The 16536-nt window shown below is 50.4% G+C and overlaps 6 protein-coding genes across 6 annotated transcripts; 2 read left to right on the top strand and 4 right to left on the bottom strand.

Annotated features, from left to right (window-relative positions):
- Window positions 1–2574: 2574 nt before the first annotated feature.
- N7484_005463 (uncharacterized protein) lies at window positions 2575–4277 on the top strand (the record flags this gene model as incomplete). The annotated part of the gene is made up of 2 exons (XM_057115882.1): window positions 2575–3926; window positions 3974–4277. 2 exons carry the CDS (start codon window positions 2575–2577, stop codon window positions 4275–4277), a joined length of 1656 nt encoding a protein of 551 aa, XP_056971765.1.
- A 351-nt stretch (window positions 4278–4628) lies between these two features.
- Window positions 4629–6369, bottom strand: N7484_005462 (sugar porter family MFS transporter; the record flags this gene model as incomplete). Its single annotated transcript, XM_057115881.1, has 5 exons — window positions 4629–4994; window positions 5050–5340; window positions 5393–6182; window positions 6236–6287; window positions 6345–6369. The coding sequence occupies 5 exons, from the start codon at window positions 6367–6369 to the stop codon at window positions 4629–4631; spliced, it is 1524 nt and encodes a 507-aa protein (XP_056971764.1).
- A 1376-nt stretch (window positions 6370–7745) lies between these two features.
- N7484_005461 (DUF3716 domain-containing protein) lies at window positions 7746–8540 on the bottom strand (the record flags this gene model as incomplete). Its single annotated transcript, XM_057115880.1, has 1 exon — window positions 7746–8540. One exon carries the CDS (start codon window positions 8538–8540, stop codon window positions 7746–7748), a length of 795 nt encoding a protein of 264 aa, XP_056971763.1.
- Window positions 8541–9852: 1312 nt separating this feature from the next.
- N7484_005460 (uncharacterized protein) lies at window positions 9853–10829 on the top strand (the record flags this gene model as incomplete). Its single annotated transcript, XM_057115879.1, has 3 exons — window positions 9853–10097; window positions 10152–10353; window positions 10416–10829. The coding sequence occupies 3 exons, from the start codon at window positions 9853–9855 to the stop codon at window positions 10827–10829; spliced, it is 861 nt and encodes a 286-aa protein (XP_056971762.1).
- Window positions 10830–11187: 358 nt separating this feature from the next.
- Window positions 11188–13401, bottom strand: N7484_005459 (uncharacterized protein; the record flags this gene model as incomplete). The annotated part of the gene is made up of 3 exons (XM_057115878.1): window positions 11188–11868; window positions 11933–12973; window positions 13036–13401. 3 exons carry the CDS (start codon window positions 13399–13401, stop codon window positions 11188–11190), a joined length of 2088 nt encoding a protein of 695 aa, XP_056971761.1.
- An 892-nt stretch (window positions 13402–14293) lies between these two features.
- N7484_005458 (uncharacterized protein) lies at window positions 14294–15851 on the bottom strand (the record flags this gene model as incomplete). Its single annotated transcript, XM_057115877.1, has 5 exons — window positions 14294–14638; window positions 14689–15048; window positions 15101–15502; window positions 15555–15569; window positions 15630–15851. The coding sequence occupies 5 exons, from the start codon at window positions 15849–15851 to the stop codon at window positions 14294–14296; spliced, it is 1344 nt and encodes a 447-aa protein (XP_056971760.1).
- Window positions 15852–16536: the final 685 nt, after the last annotated feature.

The following is a 16536-nucleotide window of genomic DNA, read 5'->3' as shown; positions in this document are numbered from 1 at the left end:
GCAGAATCACACGGAACTCTCTTTGGCCTGGCTAATGGCCGAAGTACTAAACTTAACTTCCCACCGATAACATCGATAAGTCAGAATCCTGCATGAGGGATTAATGCGGGCCGCACCTGCAGGATGCACACGAGTCTTTCCGTGCAATCTAGATTCGAAGCAATGATCTCGCCCTCAAGGCGATTTTATGGCATGCTGTCAGCACGAACAAGGTGACAGCCCCTGGAGTAAGCACAGTAAAGAGACAGTAATGAAGAATCAAGGTTCCGGACCAACCAACTTCCTGACCGTCGAGGAATGCCACATCATTCCTCTTTTAACTGCTCCCGAAACTGTTAAAGACTGACTTTCAACCACTAGAATAAGGATACCCTGGCAAGGAATGATTTTCTTTTACCGACCATGAAATGGGTACGGGATTCAGGGTCTGTACTCAGATGCATGTGCTCTCAACGTAGCAGTCTCGGACAGATTCAAGTTTGCTGCAACAGAAGTCTGGCCGAACCTTCTAAGCAAATGTGAAAAGCAGGGCTTTTCGTGCATATTGCATGCGACATTATTTTCCAGAAACAACGGTGAATGATGCCCTGGAGTTGTGGAACCACCGAGGGAAACCCTTGCATAAGAAACCTTAATGTGTGGTTCCGGTCGATTCAATCGTATTTTTAGACACCAGGTTGACTGGATCAACACTGATGTTTCCACAAATAGGTCATTCGATATACACCGGTAGTATGGCGTTCCCAAGATCCACCTGATCACCTGGAAGACTGCGCCCTGTCGATCGGGCGTTGGAGCCGCATCCTCGGCGGCGAATGGAGTAAAGATCCAAATGCATACGAGAGGGCAGATGCAAGAACTGTAGCTCCACAGTGCAGGGGCCAGAGTTCGCCTTCGAGAAAACTTTGGAACACACATGGACCAACATGTGGCTTTGAAACGAGATACATCAGAGATCGGCAATGCGAAGGAGAACGCATAGAGTACATTGACTTTCGACGGAACTTTTTTCCCACTTGAATCCACAGAGCATCAACATTCCTTGCGATTATTAATTCGGATCTCTTAATCCCAGATGCACCCCGTACCTACACGATCGTGATATTCCCCTCACCCCGCAAACGGCAGATAGCGATGAGCACAGACCAAAGCGCCCGGACCCGACTTCCCTGATCCGCACGCCATCAACACCGAAAACTCAGAATCTCGCAAATGATCTCAGCGGCGGCGGGAAGTGCCCCGTGGCGCGAAGGCATCAGATATCAAGGCTTAGACATAGAGCATAGACCATGCTTGCCGTACACTCTTTCTAGAAGAGTGTGTACGCATGGGAATGACGGGAGCGCGTCAGATCAGGCCATGTGAAACGAAGCCCGGAACTGCCTGTTTAGGCAAGTCGAGCGACTATCCCCCAGGATTTCGGATGTGACCGCGGGGAATGACGTTGCACTCCTGGTTTGCGGCTTTTTGTTTGTGGGGACGGCTAGGATGCCTGTTTAGGGGCTACGAGCCTACGACCACGGGAAACTGCATGACCCCAAAGGGCTTTTCTATGACAAATCCCAGTCCCGATGCCAATACAATTCCTAGGGAAAAAGCAATTTATAGAAGTTTCCGCTGCTACAGGATACATTGAACCCCCTATTTTTCATCGACGAGAAACCGGATTTTCCACGGTTGTTGACCTTTAGGTTAGCGAAGGTTTTCCAAGCCGCAAAATCAGTGGCTTGACCCATCCCGGCGCCAAGCCGACCGAGTCGCGATTTATCCCGGTTATGATATGAACACGACTAGACCTTGTATGACCCATCGGGTCACCTACGTCCGGCCAGGTACAAGGTACCCCATACCGCTTTCCCTTTCCTTCCACGGTTCGCCTAAATTCAACCGATTCGATTCCGTGGATTCCTTTGATCCCTTTGTTTCCTTCTATTACGGGCTGCCTAAATAAACTTCATCGCGTGCCCTGAGATCCTACTCCGCAGAGGCCAATTCTCCAGACCCCAGTAATTTTCCCATTTGCACAAAGCAATAAGCGGCTCCACTCCTCCAAACTGAAATCTGACAGGCCGAGAGCCGATCGGCAGGCTGAACAGCCTGGGGAGTTTTAGTGCGAGCTTCCTAACCCAACCTGGTGAACCCGGACGCCGATACCCCCCGGATTACTTGATTCTGATTGGATCTACGGGCTCGCGTGGCCCGATCCCGTCTGAGAGATTACTCGGGGGCCGTTTCCCCCAGTCCTCGTTGCGCCCTGATGACCCCGGGTCCAACCATGGCGCCGTCTGGGGACGGTGGAGCCTGCGCCATTCGCTCCGACCACAGGTCTCTCTGTGTACTGAGGGGGACTCACGGTCCCCCATTGGGCTTTTTAAATCCGGCCAGGTCCCCCGGACATGATGATCTTTTTTGATCTCTCTCCAGCTAGTGTTCATATATCATTTTTGGTGGCTTTGTTCTTGTCCTCCCGGGGCATCTTTCTAGACATCTGTTTCGCCGACTGGGTCGGTTGTGTATAACCTTGAGAGTACTACAGCCCTATACTGATTGGACTGGATCCACGTTTCCAACACTATGCAGACGAAGCGCTTCTTGGGCCTCAATGGCACCAAGCTTCAGATCGCCATCGGTCTGTTGGCGGGCATGGACTTTTTGCTGTTCGGTTATGATCAAGGTGTGACTGGTGGTCTTTTGACACTCGACTCATTCGTCAAATACTTCCCCTCTATCGACTCGACTGGAGCTAGCGCAACCAGTTCTGCTTCCACCCGTCAAGGTATCACTGTCGCCGCCTACAATCTCGGATGTTTTGCCGGATCAATCCCGACCATCTGGGTCGGTAACATGCTCGGTCGTCGGAAGGCCATTTTCCTCGGTTCCTTTATTATGGTTATTGGTGCGATTCTGCAATGCACTTCCTACGAACTCGCCCAGCTGATCGTGGGTCGTCTGGTCACTGGCTTTGGAAACGGTATCAACACATCTACCGTCCCGACCTGGCAGTCCGAGTGTTGCAAGTCGCATCGCCGTGGTCAGATGGTCATGATTGAGGGTGCGATGATTACCTGCGGTATCACGATTAGTTACTGGGTCGACTTCGGTCTCATGTTTACCGACCCCAATGAGGTAGCTTGGCGATTTCCCCTGGCATTCCAGATCTTCTTTGCAGCAATCATTCTGGCCTTTGTCATGTTCCTGCCCGAGTCCCCTCGCTGGCTCATCCTGAAGGGTCGCGAGGAAGAGGCCCGCGAGGTTCTGGCTTGTTTGATGGGCGATGAAACCGATGAGATCTTTCTCGATACCGAGTTCACGGCCATCAAAGCCACTGTCTTGGAGATGGCTAAGGGTTCGTTCCGCGATATGTTCACTATGGGTCCAGATCGTCACTTCCACCGTACGATGCTCGCCTACGTCAACCAGATGTTCCAGCAGATTTCGGGTATTAACCTGATCACCTACTACATTCCCACCATCCTGCAATCTCAAATCGGCCTAACTGGCACTGTCTCCCGTCTTATCTCAGCTTGCAACGGTACTGAGTACTTCGCTGCGTCTTGGGTGGCAGTATTCACCGTCGAGAAATTCGGTCGTCGTACCTTGATGATCTTCGGTGCTGTCGGCATGTCTCTCTCTATGGTCGCTCTGGCTGTTGCCGAAGCCGTTGCCGCCTCAAGCGAAGGCCAAAGGAAAACCTCTGCCAGTATTGCTCAAGTCGTCTTCCTCTTCGTGTTCAACACTTTCTTCGCCGTTGGCTGGCTTGGCATGACGTGGCTATACCCAGCTGAGATCGTGCCATTGAAGATTCGTGCCCCTGCCAACGCCCTGTCCACCTCCTCAAACTGGATCTGGAACTTCATGGTCGTCATGATCACACCCGTCGCATTCGCCAATATCGGATACAAGACCTACGTTATCTTCGCCGTCATGTAAGTACCTTCTTTCAAATTGAAGATTTCAATACTAACCTTCACAGCAACGCATGCATCGTGCCAGTCGTCTATTTCTGGTTCCCAGAGACAACCAACCGTTCTCTAGAAGAGATGGACCGCCTCTTCCGCAAATCGAACAACATGTTCGATATCGTCTCCCTCGCACGTAACGAGCCGCACATGTACGGACCAAACGGTGAACTGCTCCGCACTCTCGACGACGTCGAAGATGAGGCCGTTCGCCGTGCCAGTGTGCTGAGTAACCCGGCTAAAACTGCCGAGCGTTCTCACCACGAGCACATGACTGAAATCAAGGATAGTGATGGAGGTAGCAGTGAGGAGAAATAGTGTGGTTATGGTCCACTTACTTAGATACCCGGATTCTTTTCTTTTGTCGTGTAGCTGGAATGCTACTATACACTGTTTATGAGCTTTAATGTCCAGATATACATTACTTGTTCATGTTTTGCTTCTATGAAATACCTTAGTAGTTTCTGATTTCTTTATAGAGATTAAATTGGCTCTGGTCGTTGCAAATGTGTACCCTAAGACAGGAAGAAAAAGGACATTTAGGTCACGTAATTCATAAATCTTATAACTGTTGTAAAAAGAAACGGAAACTTTCTGTGTTCATAAATGCATTTCAACCCCACTCAACTCCCGAGGTCCTCAAATATCAAGGTATAACCTTAACCTTATCTAAACAACTTCTTTATGATCAACCTCCTCCTTGGCCCCATCAACCTTCTTTCCAACCTCCTCATCAAACTTATTAGAAATGACATTTGTTCGCCACGGCTTCACGTCCGTATCAAACACCATATCAATTTCCTCGAGAGTCCGTCCAGCAGTCTCAGGGTAGAGGAAGAAGACATGGAAAGTCATGACGAAGCAGAAAACGGCGAAGATAACATATGTCCGCCATTGGATGTTGTGGAAGGCCGGTGAGACGAAGTAAGCCAGGGCGAAGTTGAAGATCCAGTTTCCAGATGCCGACAGACCGACTCCCTTTGCACGGTATTTGAGGGGGAATACTTCGGACGCGTAGATCCAGGCTGCTGGTGCCTATATATTATGTCATGTTAGTTTTGCTTGTGGAAAGGCATTGAGACTGACATACCCAGGTGAAACCGTAGACGGCCGTGAAGATATATGAGAACGCGATCACGGCTTTGCCGGCGTCGCCCTTGATTACCCATGTCAGGTTGGCATTGCCATTGACACTAGACACGGCATGTCCCTTTGTGGCCATAACTGAGGCAATGATGATGTGGATGGCCATGGCGCACACTGATCCTACGAGTAGTAGTTGCCTTCGCCCGATGCGATCGATGACAGGGAGCATGATACCCGTGGTGAAAACGAAAATGACGTATTGGATGACGGCCGAGTAGAGCGAGGAGTTACCAGTCTATACGAAATAGATTAGCAGTCGCTTTTTGGATCAGTTGATCTGCACTCACCATTCCAGCCATCTCGAAGATGTAGACAACATAATACATGGCCACGTTACCACCGAGCAACTGCTGCCAAACCTGCACGCTCACACCGCATAGAGTCCGCTTCCAGATCTTTGGCCCAAACAATGCAAGGAAGGAAACATCCTTTGCCTGGTGCGCGATGCGGGCAGCTTCTTGGACTTCTTCAAATTCGACCTGCACAGCGGGATCGGTCCGGTCGCCGTTCCCATGCAACAAAGCCAAGGTATCCAGCGTCTCCTCCCAGCGCTCCTTTCCAGCCAACCAACGTGGTGACTCAGGGAAGAACAGCAACGCAATAAAGAGCACCAGACCCGGAACAGCCTGAATACCCCAGCAAATACGGAACGCAGATGGTCCATCAATACCAACGGCACACCCGTATGCAATGAGATACATAATCAACATGCCCCACTCAATAGACCATTGCTGCACACCGACAATTCGACCTCTGATTCTTGCAGGTGCAAGCTCAGACATGTAAACCGGTGTTTGAGAAGAAGTAATACCGACAGCAAGGCCACTGACAACACGTCCAGCGACCAGATGCGTGACATTCTGCGCACTGCATTGCACCATTGCACCGACGATCCAGATCCAAGATGCGACCATGAGAGAGCGGCGGCGACCGAGGTAATCACATAACCAACCTGCTAATATGGAGCCGGCGAATGAACCTGCGGACATGGAAGCTGTAATTCCACCTTGGAGGTCCGAGTTAGGATATCCGAAGTATTCTTTGTAGGCATCTACGCCTATCCAGGCGCTCATGGAGCTGTGGCGCGTTAGTTTTGTCTCATGCTTTGGTTCCGCGTGCAATTGACCTACCTCACATCGAAGCCGAAGAGGCCTCCGCCGATGGTGCCGAATGCGGCGAGCACTGGATTGACCCATCAGTATCGTCTTGGAATGCGAATGACTTGACAGATGCCCTTACCATATATATTAGAAACACGATACATGTTGACGTGCCGCTATGTATGCGGAAAATTGAGTCCAAATCATGAGTGAAAATCCAGCTTTATAACTTTCACAGGACCAGGGTCCATGCGCCATTCTTCGGGTGGCTCACGGGGTGGCTTCAGACCCGGCGCTACTAACAAAACTGCAGTAGCGTAATGACACAGTGTTGGACCGGGACATCCCCAAAACGGGAGCGATCAACCGGGGTTAATGTGGAGGTGGATCCCGGGGGAGGAAAGTCGGGGAAGGGCGCTGCGTCATTGGGTGGGGAGATTGCGGTGCGAGCCAGTCGGGATATTTTGTGTTGAGGGGGATTCGGGTCGGCGGCGGGGTTTTTAACCGATTCACGTTGCTTTTAGCCGGTTTTTAACCAGGCCTGGGGATGATCTTAGCCCTTTTGAACGTAGTATTTGCAGGGCGTTTTGTTCCTTGCGTTTGCGGTTCTGTAGTTACGTAGTAGAACGGTGGTCGGCTTGGTTGTAGGATCGGCATGCCGACGTCATGACACCGATCAGACAAGCTATGTTGTAGAATAGCTGTAATATAACCTAAGTGTACTTTGTGTACTTGAATCGACCTTTGGCCTAACGTTGGATTGATTCTGAACTAGTAAGAGTGATACTAGACTCGGACCACAGGAGATTTGGACGTAAAGCTTATCATAAGCTCGGTTGAATCAGGTTTACGTGAGATTGCTCGCAATTGGATTGATTATTCCAAGAGTATTGGCAGGGTTACATGGCAGAATCCATGATTCCCGGTGGTCGCAGTAGTTTGACCACATTTCGGGCCGCATTCTCTCCCGATGGCGTGGCGCCACTGAAGGGAATGGCGCACATGGCTTGATGCCGAGACTCTCCGACTGGTTGACGGACGCGCTATTTAAGCCCAACAATTCTAGACTTTATCCTGAAGTGTGAAACATCCTGTAAAGAAAAACATGATATTCATGGTCCTCGGTTAAATGTGGACGGGCTGCACCGCCGGGCTATTACTGTTTCGGTGGACCCCTCGTTGGTCAGGATTCGGCGACGCTGTTTCGTCACATTCTGGCCTTAAACCGGGTCCATTAAGACATCAGTCTCGAAGACGTTGAACTGCTTCTAATATCGTTCATGTGCATTTCGGATAAAGTAAATTTGTATTGGTATTTTTTTGCCCAGGAACTACTTAAAAAACAATTCACGAAACCTGGCTTAGCTAAATATCCGTCCATCTAATCATGACCCATGCGATCAATTTCCTCGAAACCAGGCTTCATCATTGCAACCAACACCAGCTCAGAACTCAATGACTTGTGAAGTGAAAATAAGCAGTGGTCACCCCCTAGAAGCCTCACTCAATCCGCAAGACTAGGTAGACTTGAACAGACGCCTCAGACGGTCCAGCAAAGCGATATCCTAGTCATAATAGCCTCAAACGTTGTCATGACCTCGTCGATCAATGCGCGCCGCGACCGCACAAATTCATCACCCAAGAATAGATTGTATTCACTCAAAAGATGCACACTGTGCTCAGGTGAGAGAGGCTGGTGATTCTGGGGGTTGTAATCGGCAACTTGCTCAGACTCAATGCGCGAATCTCGTATGATCTGTCGAAGATTCTTCATTTTGGCCTTCAGAACTGATCGCTCGTGACGGATTGCCTCCTTCTCCTGACGAACAGAATCGATTTCCTCTTTCTTCTTCTTCTGTTTGTCAGGATCTGCTTGGGACGCGGTTGAAGGAGCTGGCCGAGAGCGACGACCAGAAAGAGGAGGCAAAATAGGCTGCGGCGGCCCAAGAACAGACACGTCGTAGAATGAGCAACCATTCATGTTCCCCTTCCAGCGGCAATTGCCGCACACGGAGGATCCTGGAGCCTTCACGCAGAGCGCGAATGGGCCATCTTTTTGTTGACAGTGCGTGCACTCAGTTTGCTGAACAGTTCCAACCACTTGGATAGTGGCGGCTTCAACACGGGCAATCTCCAGACTGATTTCTCGTGAAAGATTTTCATCAGTCCACATGGTTTGGCGGCCAGGCCGCAGGGCCAACTCTTGCTTTGGTGGCAGGAGGTGCAACGCACACATCAGATCTGTCTTCGCCTGCTTGCCCTCAATCCTGACTGGCCATGGCATGTTCAGAATATGTTCTGCCCATAGGCCGGGCTCTCGCACATCAGTCCCCATTGGTACTGGAGGGATGGGGTGTGAGGTCGCATTGTGCTTGGGCCTTTGACCGGGTCCTGGTGCTTCACTATTGATCTCCTGTCAATTCTTACGCTCAACAAAACAGGCAGAGCTGTCTCACTCAGTCATTGGGGACATTGAGGGAGAGTTTGGGTGGGAAGAGACAACGGAGACTATCAAGATGACAAGTTGAAAGGCGCAGAGAGAGCATGCGCGTGAAAGATGGGTAGAGGGAGGAGAGAGAAGATGAGATTCAGAAATTTGGGCAATGAACAGAGACGAGGCGTGCGCTGCCTGAAGAGTACATAGAGTGTCATGGTCATTGATGGAACCTACGCTGTTTGCCTTGAATTATATCCATGTTACGTTTTTAACTGCAATTATTCGGCTTATGGCCATTGTAATCCAATATTTCAAGGATTTGGGGACTGGTCATTATAGAATACTATACTCCAGCAAGGAGATGGAGGCTGCTAGCTGACCTATGGCAAATACTGCACAAAGGCGATTCAAGTGCCGCCGGTGATGCATAGTCTGGATTTAGGGTATATCCAAGCCTTTTACCCGGACACTCTGCTCAAAGAACCGCGACTACGTTTCAAGAATACATAGCCATTGAAACATAGGCATTTGCTTGATCTGAAATATCTCGTGTATTCTTATATCCAACGCTCTTAAATCCAGAAGTCACCACCAAAGCATCCAATCTTGCTCAGATTGATTGCGGCTCTCGAGAGGTGGAGCCACGGCGGGCTTCTACTTCCAAGCGGGCCAATGACCAACAGCATAGACAACTGCGAGCCTATCAGATTGAAATGTCCAGGCTCAGGGAACATGATCTCTGTCGAACCATATCTTATTCAATCGTGAAATCACTGCAACGATATTCTTCTGAGCGAACTTGGTGGGTCAGTAGAAGCGGAGACAGGTGGGGGCCAGCACATATAATGATACCTTGCTGCCCACGATGAGGTGTTGACACAGAACAGAGATAGAAATGCCATGAATTGGATATAGAAATCCTCTGACTGAGCTGAATCTGTATATACCAGTCTAGTATCGATACAACTCAGAAGCAACAAGGCCGGGAATAACGATAGGCGGGCGAGGTTGGGTCCAAACAGACCAAGTGGAGCCCGTGATTTCCATGTTGGGAAGGAGTTTCAGCACTAATAATCTTAGGGAATGGCTAACACAACAACGGTAGATCATCGGCGCGCAGAAGAGGCTCGAGCATCCCGCTGAATCCTTCTCGCCCTCTTGGGGCTCGCGTTGCTTTTTGTTTTCTTCACTTAAGCACGCCAGCGATACAATGGCCACACAAACACTGGCCTCAACATGGTCTCCAACAAGCTGCCCAGCATCAACTGATCTTTGGGAGATCTACCTTACGACTAGCGCTGTTTTCTTTCTCTTGGGACCTCTGACGGCAACCTCTGAGTGCGCGCCCTCTGGCTATACCCCGACAGTACCTTATTATGCCGCATCCTGTCCGACTGGTTATACTTCGGCCTGTGCTCACGGTCTCGACGATGCGACAACCGTGTGCTGCCCCACGTTAGTCTCCACAATTCCATGCGGCTTTCTGATATGGCTGACAGTTGTGACTAGTGCGCGCGCCATGACCTGTGCATCAAGCGCAAAGGTGTACAGTTCGCTCACCCTAAGCTGCGAAGAGAGGTTTGCGAGTTCATATACGGCAGAGGTCACCACGACCTCGGTTTTCGTCACCACCGGTGAAACGGGGACTGCCACGGTTGTTTTCACGCCTGATTTCGATGCGGTCAACGGGTTTGGTCTCGAATATGTTCCAGTAAGTTCTCGGATACCTGATATGGCTATCGTTGACGCCTAATATGGTGAGCTTTCTTTCAGATGACTTCTACGAGCAGTAGTTCATCTACAACTGAAGCGACCACAACTGCGACGACTACTTCATCCTCAGCCACCACGACAGCCACCTCAATCAATTCGGCCACGACAGATAAGACCACTGGGAGCAGCCTGTCTGGTGGTGCAATTGCCGGCATCGTAGTCGCAGTCGTCGCTTTCATTGTCACCATCACTCTGGTTTGGAACCGCTCGAAGATCACTGCATGGATCCACCGTCATACTGCCCCACGAACAGATAAGGCGGATCAAAACACATATTCAAACACCTTCCAACCAGCTTGGGGACAGCAAACCACCGGATATCATACAGCAGGCATGGGTCAGCCTACAGAGCTAGATTCAGCGTGGGGACCATCGGAGCTGTCGTCGACGCCACAGGTCGTAGAGAAAGGCTGAGCAGTTGACCGTAAGATAAAGATATAATTATAATTGATTCGAAGATAGTCCCCGCAAAGTCGGTCGCGTACTTGTGAAGTGTGGTACTTCGATGGCCAGGGGTCTGGGAGAGTATTCTGTTTGAAAATGCGACGTCGGGCTCAGCGGGTGAATGTCAAAAATAGCAAAAGAGGTGCTGTAATCACCAGCCTAAGTCCATAATTTCTCTGTCGATCTAGGTTGCGGATGGATTGTGGAATCATATTTGACTGTATCATAAATCGGTTCTATGAGATCTACTTATCTCTAGTCTATCCGAGCCATTAAACAAAACGCAATAGATACTAAAACAAGACACCAGGGAATAGAAATGAAGAATTTACAGCTTGCTCTTAGCGGGCTCGTTCTTGAGAACGTTCGTGTTCCACGGGTAAGGGTCAAACACCAGATCGTTGACCGGGTTCTCTTGACTGGCCCGGCGGAATAGATCTTCATAGACCTTGCCGTCAGAGCGACCGAGACTGCTATCCAGCTGCCAGTCCGGAATGGCCCAAGCATCAACCAAGCGAATCGCGTGTGGGCGGACCTCGTCCAGTAGCTTCATCACGGCTGTTGTGCGGGTCAGGGTAATCTGTCGCACGGTAACAGCGCCCGAGGAGAAGAACTCCGCGGCCTCACGCTCAAGGGTGTGGAGAGCGAACAGACGGAAGAGAGAGTGCATCAGAGACTTGGTGTCCTGGTCCAAGGCGGAGGACAACTCGGGGGAGGTAACAGCATCGTGGAAGTTCTTCACCACGAGGTACTGAGAGTGAGCGGTCGAAAGGCGCCAGAAGTCAACCAACAGGCTGTTCCATGAACGCTTCTCGGCATCACGGTGCTTCAGAGCCTCGAAGGTCAAGTGGGCTGTGCGCCAAGCGAAAGCAGCCACGATATCGGCGTCTTCCTCGAGCACGTCGAAGGAGGCACCCTTCTCCCGTCGGTTAAGGTAGTTGCGCAGAATGCGGGCAGTATCATTATCGGCAGCCTTGCCAGACAGGACGGCACGAGCAGATTTAAGCAGCTATATAAACGTTAGCCTGGATGATCTGACGAATATTTTTCAAAAAAAATAAAATTTAACTTACGTAACGAGCGACCTGTTGGGTCAGCATGTAGTTGTCACCCTCCCAGGTGAGAGTGGGAAGGTAGTCAGCGTACCACGGTCCAATACCGCTGTAGCTGCTGTAGCCGTGACCACCGCAGGCGCGACGGCACACTTCAAGACCTTCACCGGCGGTGGTACTGGCAAGAGCCTTCAGACCGCAAGAAGTGGCGTGCAGATCTGCCAGCAGGTCGGCACCAGCCCGAAGCTCCTCAGGGCCAGCTCCACGAGAGTCCTGGCCTGGGGAAGCGGCCGCCTTCATGCGCTTCTGGTTCTCCTGGTACAGACGCATCATACCGCGACCAGTGAAGTGCAGAGCATACATAGATGCCAATAGTGGCAACAAACGGACCTGCACCATCTTATAGTTGAGGACTTGGTTTTCACCAGCGTGGGGCTCCGCATCGCGGTCCTGGAATTGTCTGCGAACAGCTGCGTACCGTGTGGCAATAGTAACACCACGGGCCAAGACACCACCAGCCTGAAGAACAATGTTGGAGCGAACCCAGGTCAGGGTGCCGTACACCAAGCTTGGCATCGCAGGACGAGTATATTTGTTGGTTTCCTTGTCAATGCTAGAGAAGCGGGCCAGCATGTTGACGTGGGGGACCTTGACATTGTTGAACAGCAGGAAGCCATTGTCCATAGTGTTGTAGCCGAACTTGGGACCAATGTCGCCAACATACACGTTCTCCAACGGCTGGTGAGTCTCGAGGTCACGCACTTGTACCACGAACGGGTGAGGACCAAAGTTCTTTCCGCCGATGAAGAGTTGCGCCATCACTACGGCATGATTGGCAGTGCGGCCCAAAGAGCCAATCCACCACTTGGAAGCAGTGAGGGTTGGAGAGGTGATGGTGAAGGTCTTATCGTCGGGGTTCCAGGTGGCGGTAGTCTCAAGACCACGGACATTAGATCCATGGCCCAGCTCTGTCTGAGCATAGCAACCGATGATCTCATATTTCTCGGCACGTTCGAGGAAAAGCTTGTGTTGCTCGGGGGTTCCTTGTTCGCGGAGGGTCACCTAAAAGATTCGCGGGTTAGCCAACTTCTGTGTTGATGGGGGGCTTATGGCTTAGTACATACCAGGAACATGGTCGCGTGGAGGCCATATGGTGTGGGCTCGCCAATGAGATCATTGGCGGTATGAAGCTCCTCCATGGTCCATTTCTCCTGCTCGGCTAGCTGTTGCAGGCGTTTGGCCTTGGCCAAAGACCGCTGCAGACGCTCAACGCGACCAAGAGTGTGGTTCTGGGACTTGTCGAAGACCTTCTCCGGCTCAACAAGAGCCAAAATCTTTTTTTGCCTTTGCAGGGCTTCCTTAGTGTGGAGCAACTCGGACAGCTTCTCGACGTTGACGTTGGATTGGGCCCGCTCTTGGGCGAGTAGCTCGGAACCCTGCGGGCCCGACGGCTTCAGAGCCTTGACCCAGTCAGGAGGTGGGGACGGCATAGTGAGGAAATTGAGGAGGAATTGAGGAACAGGGAGTTGGATAGAGAAGGAAAAACCTGGGGGAAGAGGTTATAACTACGGGGCCCCGGGAATTGCGGACTGAAAGAGCGACGCAGGCCGAGGGACCAAGGGGGCCCAATCTAGTAAGTGCCTCGGCTTAAGATTGACCAATCAGTGGCCTCGCCGACGATCACCGACATGCCGACTCTAGATGTACTGAGTTGTGTCCTATGACTTTACTGAATTTTATATCGAAAATTACTACCCCAAATTGTCTGTCAAAACCATCAATGCCTATTTACTGTCATCGCCGCCCTGTTTAAGTGTTTTGCGGGGGAAGCCGAGTGGGTGTCGGCTGGGTCCATCCCGGGGTCAGCTTACCTTGGCGTCACCGAAGTCGGTTGTCAGTGTAGAGGGGATCGTCACCCGATCAGCTACGGCGATGGCCGGTGTCGCGCTATAGTAAAACCCCTCTGGGAGGGACGCCACAGTATACGATTACCTCGGTACCCAAAGTCGAAATAGCCGTTGCTATTACCGCATCCATATATGTAGTTCTTGCTTTGTCCAGTTGGTTTGCTATACAGGCAGGCCACACTTCATTCCGACCGGGCCCGCTCCGGTGTCGCGGAACGCCACATTAAAAAACAAAAACAAAATAATCTGAAAAAGAAGTTGCAATCTGGAACATTTTACCCTTTTCCTTTTCTTGACCATGAGAGATGTGGAACATGACATTCCATCTTGGACATGAACAACCCCTGTCATCGGGGTAGAGCGGCTCGCCGATCGGATCAGATAAGAGATCGATCCCGATTTTCACATGCTCACATGCCATACGTTCCTTTCCTTGTGAAAAGACACGAGCTTGCTACTTTCTCGAACCCGTGAATTATTGCACGCTCTGCTTCGAAACCCGCGGTAGTCCCAGCCAAGCCAGAAAAATTGCTCCTGACAGCGCGATAATGAACGGCTGGAGGACACTCACACCCTTGGCTTGGGCCAGTGCACCCACCGCAAAAGGGAGAATAGCAGCTCCAGATCCTCCAAAAGCTGCTGCAAAACCGATCGAACTGACGTGCAAATGCTGAGGAAGAAGCTTGGTCATCATGATAATTGCACCTGGGAACAGTGGACCAAGGAAGAAACCCTGCATTGAAACCGCCACAGCCGATGCATAAAACTGAGGCACAAGCCACAAAACTAGACCAAAGGCGATCGAGCAAATAATATAACCCTAAACTCCTGTTAGATATGAATCAGTCAATAACAAGTAGTGGATCTTACCGCGATCGCCAACTTCTCGCCTAGTCGCGGTGTTACAAATCCCAGGACAATCCGACCGACGGTGATTCCTAGCCAGAATCCAGTCGCCGTCATACCACTAGCAAAAGCACTGCCATGTCGGACGCGGATCATAAAGGTGACAATCCAGCCACCCAATGCAACTTCCACGCCGACATAACCGAGCAAAAACAAAGAACATAGCCAAGTGACTCGCGCAGAAGGCTTTCGGAAAAGTGCACTTTTTAAACCACCCTTGTTATTATCTCCAAGCGCCTGTCCATTAGAAGCGCGGAATTCTGCCCCAGTGGATTTCCAGAAGCACATGCCGCATGCCACAATTTCGATGACTGCACAAGCCACCTGATAGCCATCAATACATGGATCTCAGCAGGCGAGGAAAAGTTGAACTTACCATGATATAATAGAAGTAAAACCACGACAAGTTGGCCTCGGTAATCATTGATGTGGCTGCCAATGGACTCAGAACAGCACCAACGCCATAAATTCCATGTAGAATTCCTAGGAGTTCGTTCGCATTGGCCATATTTCCAATCCATGCATTCCATGCCGCATCTTGAATGCCGTTTCCAAACCCAGCAAATATGAAAGAGATCACCAAAACAGGGTATGGGGGATGCACACAGTTGATGATATAGGCCAGGAGGTGGCACCCCGGTCCAATAAGAGCTGGGCCACGGCGACCGAAGGAAAGATGGATGCGCTGATTGAGAAAAGCAGCAAGGGTATAGCCGACTAGCGGCGACAAGAAAACAAGCGACACCACTGTGTAGCTTAGTTTATAATATGACTCGAGCTGCGAATGATCAAAAAAAGTCCAAGCTGAGAGCTTGAGGGTTGAATCTCACATATGGAATCAATGCCTGGCTTCGTTAGGTTGAAAAGTCGTCTTTTAACCGATGAGTTCATTTCTTGAAACTTACACCGTACGCAGCATCATTAGCACCCATCACTAGAAAACTCCAAAATGTCGAAAAAGATCTATAGATATTGATCCGTGGAGAGTTCCATTTCTCCAACGCTGGAAAAGCGCCCGGCGGATCATTCGAGGAATCCGTTGTAAGCTGCCCACTTCGTGGCAGCGCCTCAAGGCTAATGTGATCCGCTTCCCGTGTCTGTTCTTGCACGACACAGGTAGAAGCCATGATGAATATCAGATTTCGCTGGAAGCCACTCGGTGTGAGACCCGGATGTTGAAGGACGTTGTAAGATTTTGAATTTATGTGGGGATTTCAAACTTGGAAGAGGTCATGCTGTCACTTGCATCTCCAGTGCGGAGATGCTTGGCGTCGGAGGGGGTCCCTGGTTGCGGGTGGAGGTCTATGCCCGGTAGAACTTCGGGATGTAACATTTTGAACTCAACAAATATTGCCTCTTTCATATTAGCGCAGATGCTTTTTGCATAGACCATGTAGATTGTTCTAGCACAATGGTATAAACTCATTTAAGTCATCGATCAAAGACATTGCAAGGAAATGACTAAACCTTTTGCCGAAATTAACGTTGCCTCGCCCACGTCTTGAGCCAACCGTCTCTGCAATGCTATGAAGTGTTCTATATCACAAATTTTACATATGACCCCTCAGCATGGGCAAGAGTAATTAGCAAAATGAATAATGATCTTGAGTATCTACTTGAGGATAGAACAGGCTGGTTGGTTCTCATTTGGAGAATAATGCCACCTCGCCTCTATACTGGAGCTTGAAAATCATACAACGAATCAATTTCGACCCGTCACATCCTTCGCATTCGCTGTACTCGTGGAGGTCTAATGACGGAAATTCACCAGATAGACCAAACGTTCGTGAGATGCTGTATTTTCATATTAGA

Source organism: Penicillium longicatenatum (assembly GCF_028827895.1).
Source record: "Penicillium longicatenatum strain IBT 33135 chromosome Unknown contig_3_segment0_segment0, whole genome shotgun sequence".
NCBI lineage: Eukaryota > Fungi > Ascomycota > Eurotiomycetes > Eurotiales > Aspergillaceae > Penicillium > Penicillium longicatenatum.
Note: the sequence above shows the minus strand (reverse complement) of the source record. Positions and strands in the feature narration are given on the sequence as shown.